This window comes from Cyrtonyx montezumae, unplaced genomic scaffold, assembly GCF_038088225.1.
Source record: "Cyrtonyx montezumae isolate F1298 unplaced genomic scaffold, pur_monq_1.0 scaffold_3, whole genome shotgun sequence".
Classification (NCBI taxonomy): domain Eukaryota; kingdom Metazoa; phylum Chordata; class Aves; order Galliformes; family Odontophoridae; genus Cyrtonyx; species Cyrtonyx montezumae.
The window spans coordinates 494,540-514,446 of NW_027072034.1; the positions used below are offsets into that span (position 1 = coordinate 494,540).

Here is a 19,907-nt window from a genome sequence, read left to right on the forward strand (position 1 = left end):
ATGTACAATAATCTATGGATGTATTTGCTCTGAGGAAACATAATTACTTTAAAGAAAAAAATTAATAAGAGCCCACATCACTCAAATCTAGTGTAGTTGTGGCAAAAGTGAAACAGAAGAAGAAGGTAGGACCTCAGGTATCTGCAGGTTTCTAACTTAACAATTGTCATATCATGGAATGATGAATTACTTTTCAGGTTTTACGTAGCAAGCACTGCATAATCAGGTAAGTATGTTTAAAAATGTGATTAAAATACAGTCTAAAGCTTTTGAGGTTGAACTGAAAAATGCAGAAGACATTCACATTAAGACAGGTACTGCATTCTTACCTCCCAGGACACCTGGGCGCACGCAGCAGATCTGCACGTCACTTGGGGGGGCTTGCACTGATCTGGAGGTCCAGGTGCTGTAGTAATTTCACATTTTTCCGAATAAGGTCCAAACTATTAAAAAGGGAACTGATATAACTAACTGGTAAAAAGAAAACTACTGCTTTCTAAAAATCCAGTTTGGCACAGCTGAACTGTGTAAAGAGCAGCCTGAAAGTTTGTACTGCTCACTTGCAGAATAAATCCTTGTGGACAGTGGATTCGGGATTTATTTTGGTATCTGACTATTCTCCAAAATAGCTGCAAGACTTGTCTCTATAGCAAATAAATTTAGCGCTTCAAACTCTCAAGCAGAAGAGTTTGAAAGCACTTTCCTCTCTTTTGAAGTTACGTGTTTGCTACACCATAACAGAACACAATTTGTAACTGCCTATTTGTATTTAACTAAAAGAAATAAAGGATTCCATAAATGCTTCGTATATAAACTGCTCTTTGGGGGAATTAAAAATTAGGTCAGTGCATTAAAGCTTTAAGCTGCAGACACAGCTTTCCACAAACAGCATCAACTGGTGATGATAGCTTTTATGAAGCAAACTCTATCAAACAAATGCAAGGTGCCCTGCCTCTGTCTTTAAATAAGGACTTTGGATACATAAGCAAATAATGCTTGTACTACAGCAACAATTGATTTAAACACATTTAATAGTTCAACAAAAGAAGATAATCTTGCATCTGATAAAACATGACTCAGAAGTTAAACTAAATGTTAAAAAACCCAGAAAATGCTTATTATTGTGTTCCAAAACAGCAACATAGAGTAGTAAAGGACAATCAACTTGCAGAGCTGTATACAGAAAACAGCTTACTACTTTGCTTCACAGAACAATTTTCAAGTTGCAACAAGGCACTGTTAACATTTCCTAACCTTTTCACAATTCAGGTGTAAGACATAATATAGCTTTTTTCTCTTCCTTTCCTTTAAAAATCCCTTGGTTCCAAACTGATATTTAACTGTTCCTACACAACAATAAGCTCTGTGAATCGAATGAATCTACACTAGGAAATCCTCATTTTGATGTCACTTCAAAAATGCTTCCTACAAAAGAGAAGATGCATAATAGCAATCTTCCTCTCCTCAGTGAATTTCATTTCAGTTTGCCTCCTTACCCCGGCCTTGTTAGCTGCTCGCAGTCTGAAGCTGTACATCCTCCCTGGAAGAAGGCTGCCCACTGTGCATTCAACGTCACAGCCTTGGTAAACCTCTCTGTGTTCATCAGTTTCTGCCTGAAACATTTCCAGGCCATAATAGGTAATGGGTGAGCCGCCATCTACCTGAGGGGGTCCTGAAAATAAGAAAGCAAAGCTCATTTAATTTTAACACACAACATATTTTGATCCCTTCCCCTCAGTAACAGTTGTAATAGAATTACCCCAGCGCAGCTGAATTTCTCTTGCTCTTGGTCTACCCTGTAGCCGTGGAGGTTGGCATGGACCAGGAACCACTGCTGGTGTCTGCACCAGTAACGAATCAGATGCCTATAGAGGAGAGAGATTAATGAAGACGTGTGCCAAAATGAGCACTATCAATTATCTTACCAATAAAAGCATATACTGGAATCAGAAATAGGTTCTTCCATTTCTTGAATCATATCCTCAAATACGTGAAGATGCTGAAGTGACCTAGTATAGACTTACTGCAATACTTATATGAAACATGCTACAGGGATTACACATATGCAAAATTAACTTTTGCCTTTGAGTTATTGTTATACAAAGGGTTAAAACAATAATAATGAAAAAGAATCATTACATAGCTGGTATAGAAGTCTGAACTGTAAATTGTATGCTAGGTCCTTCTCCATTAAACTGCAGTTTAACAGTTTCTAAAACCTCACTCCTAGAGCTGTACTCTTCTTTCCGTGCAAGAATCTCTTAGAAAGCTAAGTGGGCAGAGATATCAAACAGAAGTGATTAAGAAATTGAGATTTCAACTTTTTCCTTACTTAGTCATAGTTAATGTGTAAGTATTTGGAGTGTGCCAAAAAGTACATAGCAACGTGCAACAGATGGCATTGTCTATTCTGGACACAGAAAGGCATGAGTCAGCTGTGGTGAGGGGTTATTAGCTACAGTGTGATACAGAACAAATATGGCTGTTTCTGAACTGAAGTTGATAAACCTTTTAGTTTAGAAGAGAGATGCATCTTACAGCCTTATTTCACAGCTGCTCTTTACATATGTTCCACTAAGAGTATATTAGAAACTTCTGCCGTTTTTCAGTTTCTTTGAGATGTATTATTTTACTGAGCAACAGATGCTAGATAAAAAGTAGAATGTTTCTCAGGAAACATACAGCCATAACAAGCCACTTTCTGAAAGTTAGCTCTGTCTGGGTTCTTGGGTATTCTAAAACTAAGTAAGGAAGGAAGTTGGCAGGTTGAAAATCTCAATGGATTTGTGGGTGGGTGACTGGCAAATACACTGCCTGCCTCCTTCCCCTGTACAAAAAGCATGCTGGGCTATGGCAAGAGCAAAAGCATCACTGCTGAACCAGCAATGAAGGAATCTCAATCATCTGCTCTTAATACAAACTATCTGTGGGCAGGACTGCCTTTGCAGGAGACTTCTATACGGATGAATTTCCTATAGCCTAACTCAGCTGCTTAGAGTACTACTCTGATCACACGGAAAGCATTAAATTTACACCAGTGTCTTGGGTTAAGACTTAGGAAAAGTCCTTTTCACTTTACTAATATGTTGCACAGGGAAAAAAATACTTTTTTTCCGTAAATAGGAAAAATCACTTACAGCAAAATATACCATCAGAAGAGAATATTTGTATTTATTTCTTAAAGAAGCAGACAGAAACTCGAAACACTGCACCAATATTGGGATTTCTTTGAGGTTTTGATGGTGATTTTGTTAGGCACTTCTGTACAATTATTCCTCTGACAATGCTTATTAACTGCTGGATCACATTTTTTCAAAGATTTGTATTAAAAAATAATTAGCTAGTATTACCGTGCTCTGTCCTCCTTCCCCAGTGCAATATACACGTAAGCGATAGGAACAACCAGGATTCAGTCGATCACACAAATGTTCCCTCGCAGCTCCGCTGTATATTGTATCCCACTTGTTTCCTGAATGGTAAAGAATAAGTGTGCAATGAACCAAGGTCTAATTTCACCAAATCAGTGCTGGCCTGGTGTTTGTTTATGAAAAACATAGTACTAAAGGCTCCTTTTGCTCATCCTGGAGAAAAGATCTAATTTTTCCTAGTTTCCTATACAAACTTGTGTAGATCTGCATCTTCATTAATTGGTATTTATATTAAATAAGAGACCATTTACTTTAAAAAAGGTAATTATTACTGGCTCAGCAAGCACATTTAAACATCATAACCAAATAAACAGGAAAGACAGAAAAGCAAAAATTTCCATGGGAAAAAAAACCCTTTTAATTACATCACATATATCTGTTTTGCATCTTGGCACTACAGCTTGAAATTGATAAAGCTTGTTTCTGTGTTTCTGAATGGTTCAGCTCCATTTGGAACACTTGATTTCATTCTTTTCTCTTCAGCCAGATTCTTAAATGAGAACCTCTTCAGCATTCTCCTGCTCTCTCTGAACATTAATCTGGGAACCTGGAGCCTTTACATTAAATTGTCAAGAATTCAACTCATCAAAGAATATAGAGGGCTACGAATGAAACACAACACACAGCTCACTGCAGTGGTATGAAAGGTTCAGGTAAACTATTCCACAAAGTGACTGAATGCAGACATGCAACACAGTGAGGAAGAGTCAGACTTAAGTTTTGAAAGAACCATGGCTGATACCTTTGGCAGAATTACCATGCAATTAGGGGACAGTGTGCTGTCTTAACCTGACAGCAACAGAGAGGTATGAACTTTCATTTTCAGTATGACTGCTGCTGAATACAAGTAAGCTACTTAAAAGGAATTTTCCAGTAATTTAGTAGTTTTATGCCCAATTAAGAAATATATGTGACAGAACATAAAAGCAAATAGTAGAAAAACTTCTCCAAAAGAGTGGTTAGGTGCAGGAACAGGCTGCCCTGGGAGGTGGGGGTATCACTGTCCCTGGAGGTGCTCAAGAAGTGTTTAGATGTTGTAATGAGGGATGTGGTTTACTGGGAAATGGTGGTGGCAGGTGGATGGTTGGACTGGATGATCTCGTAGGTCTTCCAACCTTTAGTGATTCTATGAAAAAAAAATAATTACAACAAGGGTATTGAAGCACTGGCACAGGTTGCCCAGGGAGTGGATGGATGCCCTGTCCCTGGAGACATCCAAGGTGAGGCTGGACAGGGCTCTGAGCTCCTGGTTGAGCTGTATGTGTCACTGTTGATTGCGGGGGAGTTGGTCCAGATGGCCTTTAAAGGTCTCCTAAAGCTCAAACAATTCTGCAATTCTGATTCTAAACAACATTTTCCAGTTAAAATGGAACACTGGTGATTCATTCATTGATCACACATCCAGCAAAGCTAAGTACCCCTTTCTTGCCCTTTAAATACATCATTTGATTTCCATAACAGAACGCACCTCAGTGATAGGTTAAACAGAGCAGCTCTTTTGACATAGTCTTACAGCATTTTCTTTCTAATCCAGAGAAAGAAAGCTTCCTGTGTGTAGGTATCAACATCATCATTTTTAAAATTACAGTCTCTTGCAATAATATCTGCTATCATATTACGTATTTTACCCTTTACACAATTTACAACTAAAGGTGTACATTCAAAAAAGATCACAGCTGAATCCAACATGCACTCTTACCATAGCTCTTACCATTGGAGCCTTCAGAGATTTCCACAACGTATGAATTTATTGCTGCTCCTCCATTGTCTTTTGGTGGATCTATGGAAAAAATATATGTATATTCCCACTAAGGAGATTAAATTAAATTGTTCTGCAGCTTTTGGGGGGGAATTTTAAAACGGAAAAATTCTCACCCAATAATAAATGAGTGCATTTTTATCCAGTTGGCCACAACATCCTGCATCCTAGTTCAGACAGCTGCAAATCATTCAAGTCCTTCACTATTCAAAGCTGTCAGATCATAACCTCACTATCATCTACGGATGATGTGTGACAAGTGAATTAGGCACCTGGGAGATGCCACAGCAAAAAATTCATTTAGGCTGTGTAAGGCTGCCTGCCTACGGCTTAATGGCCCTGTAATATGGACTGCAGATCAGAAAAAGACTGTCACAGTTATAAGTAAAATATATGAAAATGTTTTAAAGAAAGCATCCAGAAAAGCCAAATATTTTGAGAGAGAACAGAAGTCTGGAGTTCTGTACTGAACACTTAATCTCTCAAATTTGTAATACAGCAATAGAAATCAAGTTCACTATCCTCCTTAGTACAATATTCAAGGAAAACATAGGGAACTACAGAATTATCTTTGGTGTAATCCTTCTACTCTTTCTCAGAGCTGATTTAGGGAACAGTAGAATTAAAATACTGAGGGAAAGCAACATTTTTGACAGAGGCAGCTTAATACTTTAATACAGAAGGGCACTGCTGCTGTAACATCACATAATGTATATGTTAGATGAAAGGATATTGGCTCTGAGGTGAGTGTTACATATCACATTGCACTTGCTAAATAAAACAAGATTTACTATATGGCACATAACACTTTTTTGGTTGGAAGGAGCAGTTATTTTACTCTAAATTAAAATGAAACATTTGTATTAATTATCATTCATTAAAAAAAAAAAAGTACTAGAGATCCATTAAAAATTCTCTACATATACAGATATGGATATTTTTAGACAGTTTTCTTTTTACAAATTAGATATTTCCAATAACTTCACACATTATACATGGTAAGAAATGTAATTGCTTGCAACAGTAACTAAAATCCTCAACCGTTTGGTTTCCTGCTCCAGTACTATACCACAGTGTTGCTTCACCTTCTCCTGTTTCACTACATAAGGGTGAAAAAACTAAGGAAAGGAGAAGTTTCCCATGATCCCTAATGCAAAAAGAAATAATAAAATTCAAACATTGTAAAGAGAGAGCTTAAGCTTGGTCTTTTTTTTTTATGATTAAAAAACTGACAATTTCATAGCATCTACTTTTTAAACCAGAGTAACATTAACTTCTCAGTGTGCCAATTAACACTGCTGTTGTTTCAAATACTGCATTCCTCTGCAGTAATAGTTCCCATTACAACTGATGCATTACTCTTCCCAATGATCACACTATTACTCTGCCATAGTGGATATTTTTTACCTGTGTTTTTCTCTTAGTTGACTGAAGTTCTTCACAGTTGACAGATGTGTTACAGAAGTAAAATCTGACCTTCTACATGTTGTTGTCCATAAAATACAGAGGACAAACTATAAACAGCTTGACAACATTCTTACCCCAGATTATTTTAAAACTCTGTGCGTGGATTTTTCCCTTCACTGACGGTTTTGAAGGTGCTCCAGGCTTGTCTGGGCAAGTAGTATAGTCTACTGTCTCACTTGGACTGCTTTTCCCTTCTGAATTATAGGCAATGACCTGTAAATGTACAGAAAAATATTACAACCATGTAACAATATACCAGTATGTTCTTCAGTGTTAATGGTAAGAAGAAATTAACATATATATATATCTATAGACAGCTATATAATATGCCAACAGGAGGAATGAATCTATTAAGTACCTTCATTTCACAGTTTTTTATTAGTCTCACAGTTAGTCAACCACATACAGTAAAAATACCTGTGAATTGCCAGTAAGAAAAAGAGTTCTTAAAAAAAAAAAAAGAAAGAAAAGAAAATACAAAACGAGTAATGGAGAAGTTGCAACAAACAAACCAACCAACCAACCAAACAAAAAAAATCAAATAAACTTTTCTATATCCTCCAAATTTCAAATGTTGGTGTAAAAAGTTAGGCTTCTATTCAGGGCACTAAACCAGCCTGACTGTAAAAGGCAGTTAGGACATGCAGCTCTCAATGGCATTAATGGAACCTGAAGGTGCTCAATATAGCACGAATGGCTTTATTTAAGTGAAGGATTTGAAAGTAGTGGTTTTTTTTAAAGTAAGAGACTCAGAAATCAGTCAGGTCGAAGAACTATTCCTTTTTTTGTTACAGTTTTGCAGGACCATGAGATCTTACTGAGAGCAAGCCAGCAACGCACCCTGGCAGAATTGAAGGTAGACTGTTTCACAGCCCCCATCATCAAGACTTCATTAGCAGAAGGGATGTGATTATGCTACTTCGTTCAGCACAATTTAGGCCAAATCTAGAACACTATTCCCAGTTTTGGTACTCCAAGAGACACTGAGAAACTGGAGAGTGCAAAATAGAGCCAGCATGATGAACACAGAATTGGAGGATACAATATATGAGGAAAGGCTGAGGAACCTGACTTTACTCTGCCTAGTAAACGTAAGTTCCAGTGAGGGGGATCTAATCACTGCCTTCCACAACATAAGAAGCAGTTAAAGAAAATATCAAAACACTTTTTTTACGAGAATATGAGATGACAGGACAAAAGGCCATGGGCACAAATGTGTCAGGGGAAATTCTGTCTGGATATAAAAGAAGAAATTTATCACTGTGAAAGCAGGCTGCCCAGCAAAGAAGAAAAATCTCCCTTGCTGAAAATACTGAAGTCTCAGCTCAACAGGGATAGAACAGGGTTAAAATGCCTGACTGAAAGCCCTGCTTGCTAGACAATTTTTTTGCCAGATCATCACTGAAGATCTGTTCCAACCCAGACTTGTCTGTGATTCTAAGAAAACAAACTGCTGCTATTCTTTACCTCCAAGCTGTGCAGTTAATTTATCATGTATTCCAATTTGTTCCTAGCAAAAATCTAAGCAACCTAAATATATATATATTTTACTTTTATATTTATTTAAGAATTGAATAGAAGCCAAATGTCAGGAGTGATGTCACAGGAGAGGAAATGTGAGCTAACTTGCTTCTTAGACATTCTCCTGATAGAGTTTACAAGATTAACAATCATCTGTTTTTCTGCCATACAAATGAAGTTAAAAGGCAGTTGGTATTTACGTATCATAATAAGGTTTCCAATGGTTACAAAGTTTCTTTCAAAAGCCTTAAGGAATATTACTACTAATTAAGTCTTTCTCCTGTATAATAAAAATTAAAGACCTGATTAGCACTGAATTTGTTTCTCCTTTATGCCCTATGAAAGTGAACAGACTTCTGCTAATGGTTTTGTTATGATAGCTGTAGTATAAATGTTGATTCTTTAATGATAAACTTTGGATGCTGAAGTTAACTACATACTTACTAATAACATATACGATTCACATACAGGGTTACTTTCAAAGGAAAACTATAATCAAGTACTGCAAAAGCTAGTTCTAAAGTACTTAGCTGTTTTTCAGTTTAAATACATGTATAGCCATAACACTGGTACAGTCCTAAGAATATACTGTACATTTTAAACCACATGAGCATTAAGTTACAGATAAGTGCCATAAAATTAATGCCTTCTGTAACCTTTTCTGCTTCTGAAAATGTGGTAATATTCAGAACTGTAAAATACTTGCTGTAATTTCAAAAGGAGTACTTAAATATATTAGACTCAAAACAAACACAGCAAGTGCTAAACTGCTCCCTCTGATATTGCTAAGAGACACTGTTCTTAAGCAGCTCCCACTTCTTGCTCATGAAAAAGTGGTTGAGGTGTATGCAAGAAAGTAACATTTTTTCCCCTAACAGACTGGAGACCATTCTGATTCTGCTTCATGCTGTGGGACACACATTAATTTTGCTCCAGAATTCATGCTACTGTTCAAGTGTGACTTGATCCTGAGCTAGCAAGTTAAGACCTTCAAAACAGAAGAACTCAGCACCACAGTAATATGAGTGATTTACTCACTTGGGTTCAAGCATTGCACAGCACTGATATACCTCTTTTTTTTTTAAATCTAAGTTGCTCCTTACCCTAAGGGTTTGAGATGTTTACTGTCCACCAAAGAACTAAGTAATACTGCCTGTGTAACAGTGAATCCTAAAACCAAAAAATGAACAATTGTTACAAAGATGGACTAATGAGCAAGAATGACATATTTCAAGATGCCTGCAATGGTGCTATGCCCCATTCAGAGGTTCATACACTTCTACAGAGAGGACCAATAATGCAATGAGATGATAGTTTTAGGAAAGAGACTGGCTTCAAATTTGGTTTCCCTTAAGTCAATGAGTCAAACCTCGTTCAAAATGAGACCCAATCAACCAAAGGAAGCCACCCAAAACCCAAGTAAGTGAAAAATCTTACCCTAAACTTGTATTTTGTACTACGCCTCAAATTCTTCACTGTGTAGGTAAGATCGTCGCCATCATATTTTGGCTTGAAACCATATCCCTGCAGAATCAAATGGGATTACTTGAAACATCAGATCTGTCAACTAGATTCTGTAACATCATTCATATAAATAAATTCCTGTAGTGTAGAGTGTAATCGTTTTATGTTTTTCTGACAAAGAAATTAAGTGTAACTTCATTGTGTAAACACAAGATATTTTATTTCTACCATGTGTATGTGCTGTACATGGAAGCCAAGTATAAAAATAAGGGTGGGGTGAAGGAGGAAATGAATTAACCACTCTCCAATTCTGAAGAGGAGAAAAGAAAAATAAAGAGAAGTGCAGAGTGTCAAGAGAAATTACACCTAACATTTTCCAGGGCTAAAACAAAGGTGCTTATGCTGAAATAACATCTAAAGGGACTGCAGTTCATCCATCATGCAAGTACTCTGACCCATTCTTACAGAGCTTAACTCTCGCAAGCAAAATCACCAAGTTAAAAGTAGTCCAGAAGTCTGCAGGATTGGATTTAATACCAGTGACAATTACTGTTGCAGTAGAAAGAAGAAAGCTAAGTGATGTGGTCAGTGCAATGACATCTCATTCATTTTGTTTCAGAAAACACAGTTCCTTGTAGAATATCCTAGCAAAAATAACTGCTTAAAATACACGATGTGTCAAACACACACTATAATCACTTTCTTAAATTGAGAATAAGTATTTAAACTTACTGAGTTCTCATCCTCCATCTCTAGTATGTACGAAATTCCTTCATCTGACGGTGTTCCTGAGGGTTTTGTCCACTGTAGGGATAACCAAGTAACTCCAGCATTAATCAGCAAAGGACTTGCTGGTGTAGTTGGGGCAGTGCCTGAGGTATGATACAGGACTTCTTCACTAAAACCACTGTGTACAATAAAACAGACAGTATGTAAAACTAACCAGACAGAGTAACTGATATCTAGACAAACATCATTCTTACTAAACATAGCTATGACTTGTTTTTGGATATGTGCACAACTGGAAATCGGTACATGGAGATGACTTTACTTGTCCATGAAATCTATTGTTATAAACAATTTGAACAAGGTTAACATATTCATAATTGAAAGATTCCTGCATATGACATAATTACAGTGTTTTGCTAACCAAAATGTTTATTTATGTATCATCATTCCTCTAAAACAGTAAAGCTTTATATAAAACAGTGTACTGAAACCCATTCAAAATAAAAACATGACAATATAAAAACATATAAGGGAAGGCCCCAAAGTACTCTTTGCTTCCCAGGCAGCAAACAACGCGAACTATTACATGCTTCAAGTATATTCTGAAGTACTAGTCTCTACAGTGGTTCAGAAAATAACACAGTCATTCCACGTTAAGTTTCTTTAAGAGTTGCCAATACGAAAGTAAGTGCAGACCAGACAGTTTCCAAACACAACTTTTAACCTTTTCTGACGATTCTTAGGTAGGCCTTGAAGTGAAAATAGAAAACATTACAGAAAGAGAGCTAGTGTGAAACAGAGGCACACGGGTCAGTACATGGGTGTATCACACAAACAGCTAGATGACCAATAAACTGTTTTCAGGTGGAGTTTATTCAGAGACTTGATGGCTCTACATCACATCTGAAGAAACATTTGTAGGGTCGAGAGCTTGTCCAATTTTTTTTTAAATGGTATGAAAGTGATGTCAAATATGTAACTTCAATCTAAAAGCTACACATCACTGAAGCTAGCAGCAGGAAGCTCTGAAAATAGAATTCTTTGTGTGGCATGAATAGCGAAATCAGCGAAGAACTTGTGTGTCCACATCTGACAAATTCAAAATACAAAGATACCTTGATGTTACATTTTCTCTTACTGAAACTACATTGTAATATCACACAAGCTGTAAACTTTGGTCTGCTCTGGAGTCTTTTTGTCATTTAAAAATATATCTCATGGACAATACCTTATCAAAGATGTTGATAGCACCCAGAGCAGATACTGAGTCTGTGCGGACATGCAGATTGTGAAATACACTGCAAAGTGGGAAATGGAAAAGTGGAAAGCTAGAGAAAACTTCAAAGCAGGAGTAATAGCACTTTGTTTTTTCCTTGCAAAAAGTTACAAGCAATTAATCTGAATTAATCTGAAATGAAAACGATGTGATACTTACTATCTGCCTACAGATAAAAAAAATTACAGCATTCCATAGTTGGGCTAAGAAAGATTGAAGAGAGGCTAGACAGATACTAAGCCTATCTCTACTCACAACTATTGATGCACTTCAAAAGTAGGTGCAAGGAAAGACAAAATCCAAACCACCTTAAAATGCCTTATCTTTGAAGCACTCCAAAATCCACTGAAATTGACTGAGAGTTCAGTAATTCTCACATGTGGAATGCTCTTAAACATTTCACTTAGAGCACAATAATACTCTATTCTTTTAAATAGATTTTCTTTTTCCAGGTCTGCCTGTGGTCAGAACTAAATTTAAAAATAAGAGGAACTCAAAGATCGAACATCCATTCTTGTTGGCAAATTCATTTAGCCAAAATTCAGTCTTCAGATACCTATGGTTTTCAACATAACTCATATGGAATAAACTGGCACTCTACATCAGTAAACATCATTTCAAGAGAGATCTTAATTCAGTAATACCATAAAGACAATGTAGAACATCTTTACAAGGGTATGAAACACAGGTTGAGAAATCTCTTTGTCGTGATTAGTTTAAAAAGGGTACTTAACTGATCACTGTCCTCCAACGCAGAAGGATCACTGTTCTCCTTCTGCTTACACCGCAGTAGTGTTTATTTAATGTGTGCGGGTACTCCTAGAGGGTACCTTCACAATCAGAAGGAACCAGGAAACAGGAAGAGAACTTGAGCACCAAACCCTGCTTAACTGTAATCTCACTCCTGCCTATTCTTTTGAACAATTTCAGTTAAATCCATCAACGCAAGTCCAGGAGCAACTTAGATAACTGTACACTCCAGAAACATCTTCCGGAAAGTGGTAACATAAGAAAGACTCTGTTGGGGCATTCTGAAAGTCAATCTAGCCCACAGAGTCCTTCACCAGTGGCCCAAAGCAGGAGCCTAAGGAAAGACATAAGAACAAATGCTATATGCAACACATTCCCTGGGTACTCTCCAAAGCCTCCCAACACACGTCTGAGACCTCCTGAGGCAGCAGAAATTTTCATGTATTCAGCCTGCAGTAGATTTCTTCCATCCAGCATGAATTACAACCCTGGATCTGACTCCCTGCTTTTAAAGTATGCTTTCACACTGTCCAAGCGGGCATCATTCTCTCCAGCACTCCCTTGTGCCATCTGAAGGACATGCAATACACAGTCCATACTATAAAACACCACTCTGCTCAGGCTGCAGCACAATGCTCAAAGTATTTCCAGCACTGATTTAAAAACAAAGCAAAACTAAAGGTAATTTAAAACTTACAGCTAGAGAAGCCTTGATTTTATATCACATAGGATCTAAAGGTCCAAGTAACGATGGACCTTGACATTATTAAGCCAGCCTTACCACTTCACCAGAGGACAAAGAAGCATTCCCAAGAGTGAATGCATCCAGCAACATAAGCCTAACCTGACAACATATCATTTTTGCTGTGTGTTTTTGAGTTCTTACTTATACTCTGCACTGAAGTCAGATGACATTCTTTTGCAAATTAAGAACAAAGTCTGGTGCTCTATAACTTACGAAAAGTAGAAATTAAGAATAATAACCACATATTCTGAGCATTTATAATAAGCTCTGGAAAATCAAAAGAATTCAGTGGTATGATAATGTTATATTCTGACCATTTGCCACAGTAACATGAGACTAACTGACTTAGGTAAAAGGAGATACACAGCCAATGGGATATGACAAAGCACAACATCCTACAGATACACCTTCAAGATGCAGCATGGGTTCCAATGGCCTTACTTTCTGCTCCAGCAGAATTACTGACCTCTTTATACTGTGTTTATTACAATGCTAAGTTTAATGAGGGCTACCAAGCCCTGGCAAACAGCTTCAAGAAACACCTTAGGTCTGAGCACCTGGGGGCATGGTAAAAGGTACCCTATGCTCACACAACTTTGGCACGAACTGCAGAGCTAAGGCCCTCTGGCAGGGTTGCTCATCTTTTAGAATGGTCACCAATATTTCAGTAGAAGTGCGTATTATCCGACACAACAGTCACAATTTCACTGAACCTGTGTGTAAGTGTCGCTTAGCGAAAAATTCTACTGCAAGTCCAAGCAGTAAGAAGCAGGTTCAAGGTAGTGACCTTCTTGAGGAAGTCAGTTTGAGTCTATAAGCACTGAAACCTAGCTCAGCCTGAGCTGATTCCATGTGACAGCAGCTGGGCTGTCTTTGCCACACTTGTGCTACCACTCTGTGTACAAAGGAGTGTAGTGTACAAAGGTTATAGAAGGCAGTTTGAGAAATTAGGGTAAGTGGCAGGAGTAGCTGGACTATCTGCAGGTGACAGCTGCTTACAAAGGGGGCCAAGATTTGTAGCACTTACATGCCAAGTACATGCATATGTTGTGGCAGTAATAACGTAGCCATAACAATGCCTGAACAAAACAGATGATGCCAGGAATCTCCAAATAGCTGAAGTTAGAAAGGATTTCTGGAGGTCATCTTGTCCAACCTCCCTTGCTCAAGCACGGTCAAGTGATTCACAGTACACATGTAATCTGCAAACTGAACAATCCAATCACATACAGTAAATTAACTGTGTAAATCCTAGGTGGACAGAAGTCCTGTTTCCTTAAATGCCATCATTTGTTTTTCAAAGCAAGCACACATATGCATGCAAATGTATTCCATATTTATGTATACAACAAGTAATATTTACCTCATCCCCATGTCATTTTTGGCTGCTAGCCTAAAGGTGTAACCCATTGCTGGTGATAGTTTAGTAATCCTATACTGCTTCTGTTGGCCATAATAACACTGGCAAAACTCTCCATTTCCTTTTCCCTAAAAAGGAATAAATTAATCACATTATTCACCCTATTAAATATGTGTCCATCAATTAAAGCAACACACATATGTGAAGTAAACTCATTTTTTGTAGTGTAACACGACTAAAAAACCCCTCACACAGGACTGCTTTATATAAAACTTTGCATATGTATGGAATTAGATGCCTTTAAAATTGTTTCATTTCCCAGCTCCAAAGGGCTGGAAGGAGAAAGCAGTATAACACAGCTCAGCAATCTCCCCACTGGGACAGCTGTTGGGTAGGAGCTGCAAGACATTTGTGGGGACAGAGCTGACCTAATCCTTTTATACAAATGAAAGGCAGTTAGAGGAAAGTGACCATTATCTAGTCTTGAGAGAAGTATTGGCTAAAAAGCCACCATTAAAAGTGTCAGATCCATGTAACTAAGAAATATTTGATGTTTAATATATCCTAAGAAGAAAATTGGGCAGTAACCATGACTTCATACTCGCTGCAGGAATTATTTCTCATGCACCTACATAAGCCATAATTATGATACAACTTGATGCACGTAGTCACAGCTACTTTTGAAAACCACAAAAAGAAAATCAGAATAAATTGCTTACTTCATCCCATTCTAAAAGGTAACTGTGGATTTTAGAACCATTATCACAAGATGCCTGCAACAAGAAAAAAAAACAGAAATTTGAGCTGTAATTGGATACAAAATCACTTTAGGAAAGATGCATGTATGGATCAGTTCATGGCATGACCAGTAGGGGGCAAATATTGTTTCCTTTATGCGACTGTTTCCTTGCCAAGACAGTCCTAATTCTGTTTCCATGAAGAACATGTTTTTCTTTTTTTTTCATTTAGACTTTGATAAAAGTATTCTGGCAGCAGTGTAAAATGCACAGAACTTTTCCTAGCAGCCAGACTGCAGGTCTGTTCAAACCTCAATCTTTCCAAGCCACTCCATTTGATTTGCACAAATAAGTCTATGTTTAATAACAGAGAGAAACTGATTCTTCAGTAGAGCAGGGGACCAGAACTCAAACCAGTGTCTCTTGTTCAAGCACATTAACTTTAATTACAAAGGCTCCAGGCATCTCTGGGAAATTTTTTCTTTCTAATGAAGTCCACCTTTAATTCAATATACATACTTAAGTCACAGAGCAGTGGTTAAAAGTACTATATTTGGCAAAAAAAATATTGTGCTTCAATAAACTGGCATTTTATTCACAAATCTGAAACTGTTGACGAGTTTTAAATGCCTATTTTAAAGGTCTTAAGTAGTTCTTACCTTCCACTGCAAAGTAAGAGAATTTTTGGTCCGATTAGTTATCCTGGGTAGATTTGGAGCATCAGGTTCACAACTCATTGTGGTAAAACTCTCTGCTTCTGAAGGATTCCCCTTTATACAATTGCATTCCACTTGAACTCTAAATGTAGAAGAGTCAGAAACATTTTACTTCAAAATCCGTGTATAAAATTTCCAAAGAAAATTGAGTATTGAGAATTAAGTTACTGCCTTTCTATCTTATTATATAACAGAATTATATGATTTCTATCTCATTACTGTTATATATACATAACTTAACTGGTGTAAACATCTTGGTCAACAAAAGGAAGGCAAAAGAAGAGTCCTTTACTTTGGATCTTCACAATTACATTTGAAACATGTCTACTACTTGCTGTCCTTCAGTAGGGAAATGATGGTAACATCTTGCAGGCTTCTTATCTGTTGTAGATGTTTGAACTGATAGTACAGACAATTGTTCAGCAACTGCTTTCTTGAGATAGGCACAATGAGGCTGTTAATGTATTTTCAGAGTATCTTTTGCATTTAGTAGAGCTTATTGAATCGTTTCACCCCATCCTTTCCTTCAGGAAGGCTATGCACTAGCTCTTGTAATTCAGAAGAATGTCACCTGTCTCAAAGAGCGATGGTTTACTTTGCTCACAGCTTTTCTCCAAAATGAAACAAAAGGTTATTCTCTGGTCTCCTCCCACCCTCCTCCTTTTCCTAGCAGCTGGGTAGCCATGTCTCCTATCTTTCTTGGGTGAATCCACACACTACTCTCTTCTGATTCACTCATTTACTCCTTTCTTTGAAAGACAAAAACAAAAAAACAACAAACAAAAAAACCCCTTCCTCCGATCACTTTAATATGTTAAGACCTGTGTCACCTGCTTATGAAGCATGAACAGCAAGTCATGGGTACAGTCCTGCACACTGAGGACCGAGAACTTAGCAAATGGGAACCACGAGACAACTACATAACATAAACCCTGCTCCTCCCCAATGCACATGGAAAGAGGCATGACATTTCTGACTCATCTTCTGCTCCCTTTCCTTCCTATCAGCTTCTAAGCACAGAAATCTTAAGACTTTCCAGACTAGCCTGCTGGAACAAGGGGAGAGCAGCATGAAGTGGCCAGTAGGAAGAACATTCTTGTGCAAGATATCTTCTAGTCTTTGTGAGGAAACAGCATAAAGGAAGCACCATCTGTGCCTGGCTCAAAGGAAATAAAAGGTCACTGCATTGGCATGAAGTGACAAGTAAAGAGCACAGACATTGGGCAACGCAGCAAAAACCTCTTATTTTCCAAAATTGAATGTGTGATGAACTAAAGAAAAAAGGCTGACTTAAAAATGGCAATATTTCAACAACCACTGTGACTCAAAGGAGGGTATCAGGAGATAAAGATAATTTCTGAAGGTTTCTGCAATCAAATATTCAGACTGAATGAAACTTTTAAAACATGCAGTAATTTAGTGATCAGAAAAGGAAGATACTCACTTTGCATGGTAATCAGTTGCTGGCCTGAGATCATTTACAGTAACTTTATTTTCTTCTCCACTGAAAAAAGGTATGATTTTGTTAGAGACAATTTTAGAATCACATGCATTTATAAAAAGGCAAACATCTAACCCATCCACCGAACACTCCTTGTAAAGAACATACTTGTTATTTCTTATACTTGCCTCAGTTGCTAAGTATGCTAAAATGAAAATGCATTTATCTTGGAATTTTACAGGCTTCCCTTGCTTTCTGGTTTTTTGCCTTTTTTTTTTTTTAATAAAAATTACCTTGTTCCTACTCAGTTATACCAGCTGACATGTTGGAGTGTGCGCCTTTGTATGTTAACTAGAAAAAAAGCACCGATGAATGGGGACCTGTAAAACCATGGATATTTGTAACTCTTCAGCCTTACAAACACAATTATCTAAAACTGTAAATGCTTGTGTATACCTACTTTTAAGAGCCTAGTAAGCAGAAAAGGAAGCTATGACACATTCATTACTCTGCTTTTACTGAACCAGCCTAGGTTAGAACAGCTCTTTACATCTAGATTCTAAGACAGGGATACCCAAATTGTGATTAATGAACTGCTCCTATGAAATTCATGGAAGGTGACTCATAGATGCTCACAAAATACTAAGATTTGTAATTATTAGATAGCTCTGTATATTTAATGATTAATTTTACTGTTAAATTTCTTCAAGTTGTGGGAAAAAAAGACTAAAAACCATTGTTTTATGAATTGAACAGCTAGAGAATTCAGTTTGTTTCGATGCTGTTAGAGTTGTGTTTTGTGAGAGTCTATTTCATATAGTAACACTGTCTCTTGACAAGCAGAAGAGAGGAATAACCTTACTGTAAGGACAGACAATAGTACAGAAGCAAATAAACACGTGCAAAATTTGTATCTGTTGCTATTTGTGTATACATAACCACTTGAAGAGCTAAAGTTTCTAGTGTAGCTGATGTCAATACAGCTATGTGCTATTAAAGCATGTTCAACATCTGAAAGTCTTCATATTCTAATTAGTGGTATAGACTTCAGAAATGAAACAACCATTTCAACTGAAAAAAGTCCATTTTTCAAAGAGATTTTGCACAAAACTCCTAATAATTTACATCTCCAAACAACAAGCAGATTTTAATGAGATTTTAAGCCACACAATTAAATGCAGCAGCAACAAAATAAAGAAAATGAACACCTACATATATACAGTTTTGTATTTTCCATCTTTCCCAGTACTTGAAATCATCACTTCGTATGTATAAACCTCTGGTATGTTAGTCTTGTCAGTGTCTTCTCTGACATCAATGGATGGAGGTGACCACATCAGCAGTGCTGTTCTTGCCTGAATGTCTGACACCTGCAGGAATATAATTTTCAAGACTTCTGCCATTTAAATGCTATTGTATATAAACAGAAGAGAAGAAAACCATGCGTAATTAGCAACTCACGGTATTTATACTGATGTATGAGCTACTGACTAGGTTTCACAGATGAAATGTAGTTGTGGTACTGAGGGACATGGTCAGTGGGCACGGTGGGAATGGACTAATGGTTGGACTAGATGATCTTAGCGGTCTTTTCCAACCTCCACCTTTCTACCATTCTGCAAAATCAAGCTGAAAACAAGATAACTGTTACCCTAGGGAACTGGGCTGACTGCAAAGAAACGAATGCCACCTAGTGGGCTACAGTGGTTAGGCACAGGAACAGTATGTTGCACCTGCCTGCTATTACCAATCATTTCAAAAGAAAGGACAACACGCTATACGATATCACTAGTTTCACAGTATCACTGCCATATATATACACGCACAAAATGATATATTTTGAGTATTTGATTTTGGAAATCTACCAAAATATCAAAATGCTGTTCTCACAACTGGTGCTCTTAATCTAAATGAGTCAACTTCAGGACTGTAACAGAGAAAATGGGCGATGGGCATTACATAAATTTTATTCCTAATTTCCAGGTAGTACCTCTTGTTGTATCAGTTAAGCCTACTTCCCTTTGCCACTATAGATTAGAACATGAGATCCCTCCTTCCTTTCAGCAATTTTCCTATATATTTGAAGACTCCCCTCACTTACCTAGATTTCTGATTATTTTCACCCTCCTCTTTGATTATTTACTTCTCTTCCATTACCTTCAATGCTTTGCCCAGAACTGTACGTAACACTAAATCTAATGCTTTATTAGTGCCAAACTGTCTTATACAGTTGATAGATCACATTTCTCTTCATACATCCTAGTATGTCTTTTACACAGGGTAAGTCAAGTGGTTGGTACGGATGAAAGCTGCCATTACATCTTACTGGAACATTTGCACATTAGAGGACTCAGCTGTTCACTAAAGGGAATTAAAAGAGTGGGACATCAAAGACAACACTGGTACATCAAAGACAGCATTACAGAGTAATAGACAACTCACAGAACTTAGACTCATGAAATTAAACAAGGAGCATAGAAGAAATCTCTCATATTGCAACGAAAGTCAAGAAAT

General features: G+C 37.3%; 1 protein-coding gene across 6 annotated transcripts in view; it reads right to left on the minus strand.

The window, feature by feature from the left end:
• The window catches only part of FNDC3A (fibronectin type III domain containing 3A), a 106,641-nt gene that overhangs the window by 11,476 nt on the left and 75,258 nt on the right, over positions 1–19,907 (minus strand). For 5 of the 6 annotated variants that reach the window (XM_065743919.1, XM_065743921.1, XM_065743922.1 and 2 more), the window contains 13 exons: positions 18,606–18,763; positions 17,397–17,456; positions 15,896–16,034; positions 15,219–15,272; positions 14,503–14,627; positions 10,372–10,546; positions 9,613–9,699; positions 6,729–6,867; positions 5,128–5,208; positions 3,351–3,469; positions 1,760–1,865; positions 1,497–1,672; positions 330–443 (listed from right to left, as the gene is read on the minus strand). In XM_065743919.1, coding sequence (XP_065599991.1) covers positions 330–443; positions 1,497–1,672; positions 1,760–1,865; positions 3,351–3,469; positions 5,128–5,208; positions 6,729–6,867; positions 9,613–9,699; positions 10,372–10,546; positions 14,503–14,627; positions 15,219–15,272; positions 15,896–16,034; positions 17,397–17,456; positions 18,606–18,763 — 1,533 coding nt within the window. The remainder of the gene's footprint in view (positions 1–329; positions 444–1,496; positions 1,673–1,759; positions 1,866–3,350; positions 3,470–5,127; positions 5,209–6,728; positions 6,868–9,612; positions 9,700–10,371; positions 10,547–14,502; positions 14,628–15,218; positions 15,273–15,895; positions 16,035–17,396; positions 17,457–18,605; positions 18,764–19,907) is intronic. The other variant, XM_065743923.1, reaches the window with a different exon arrangement.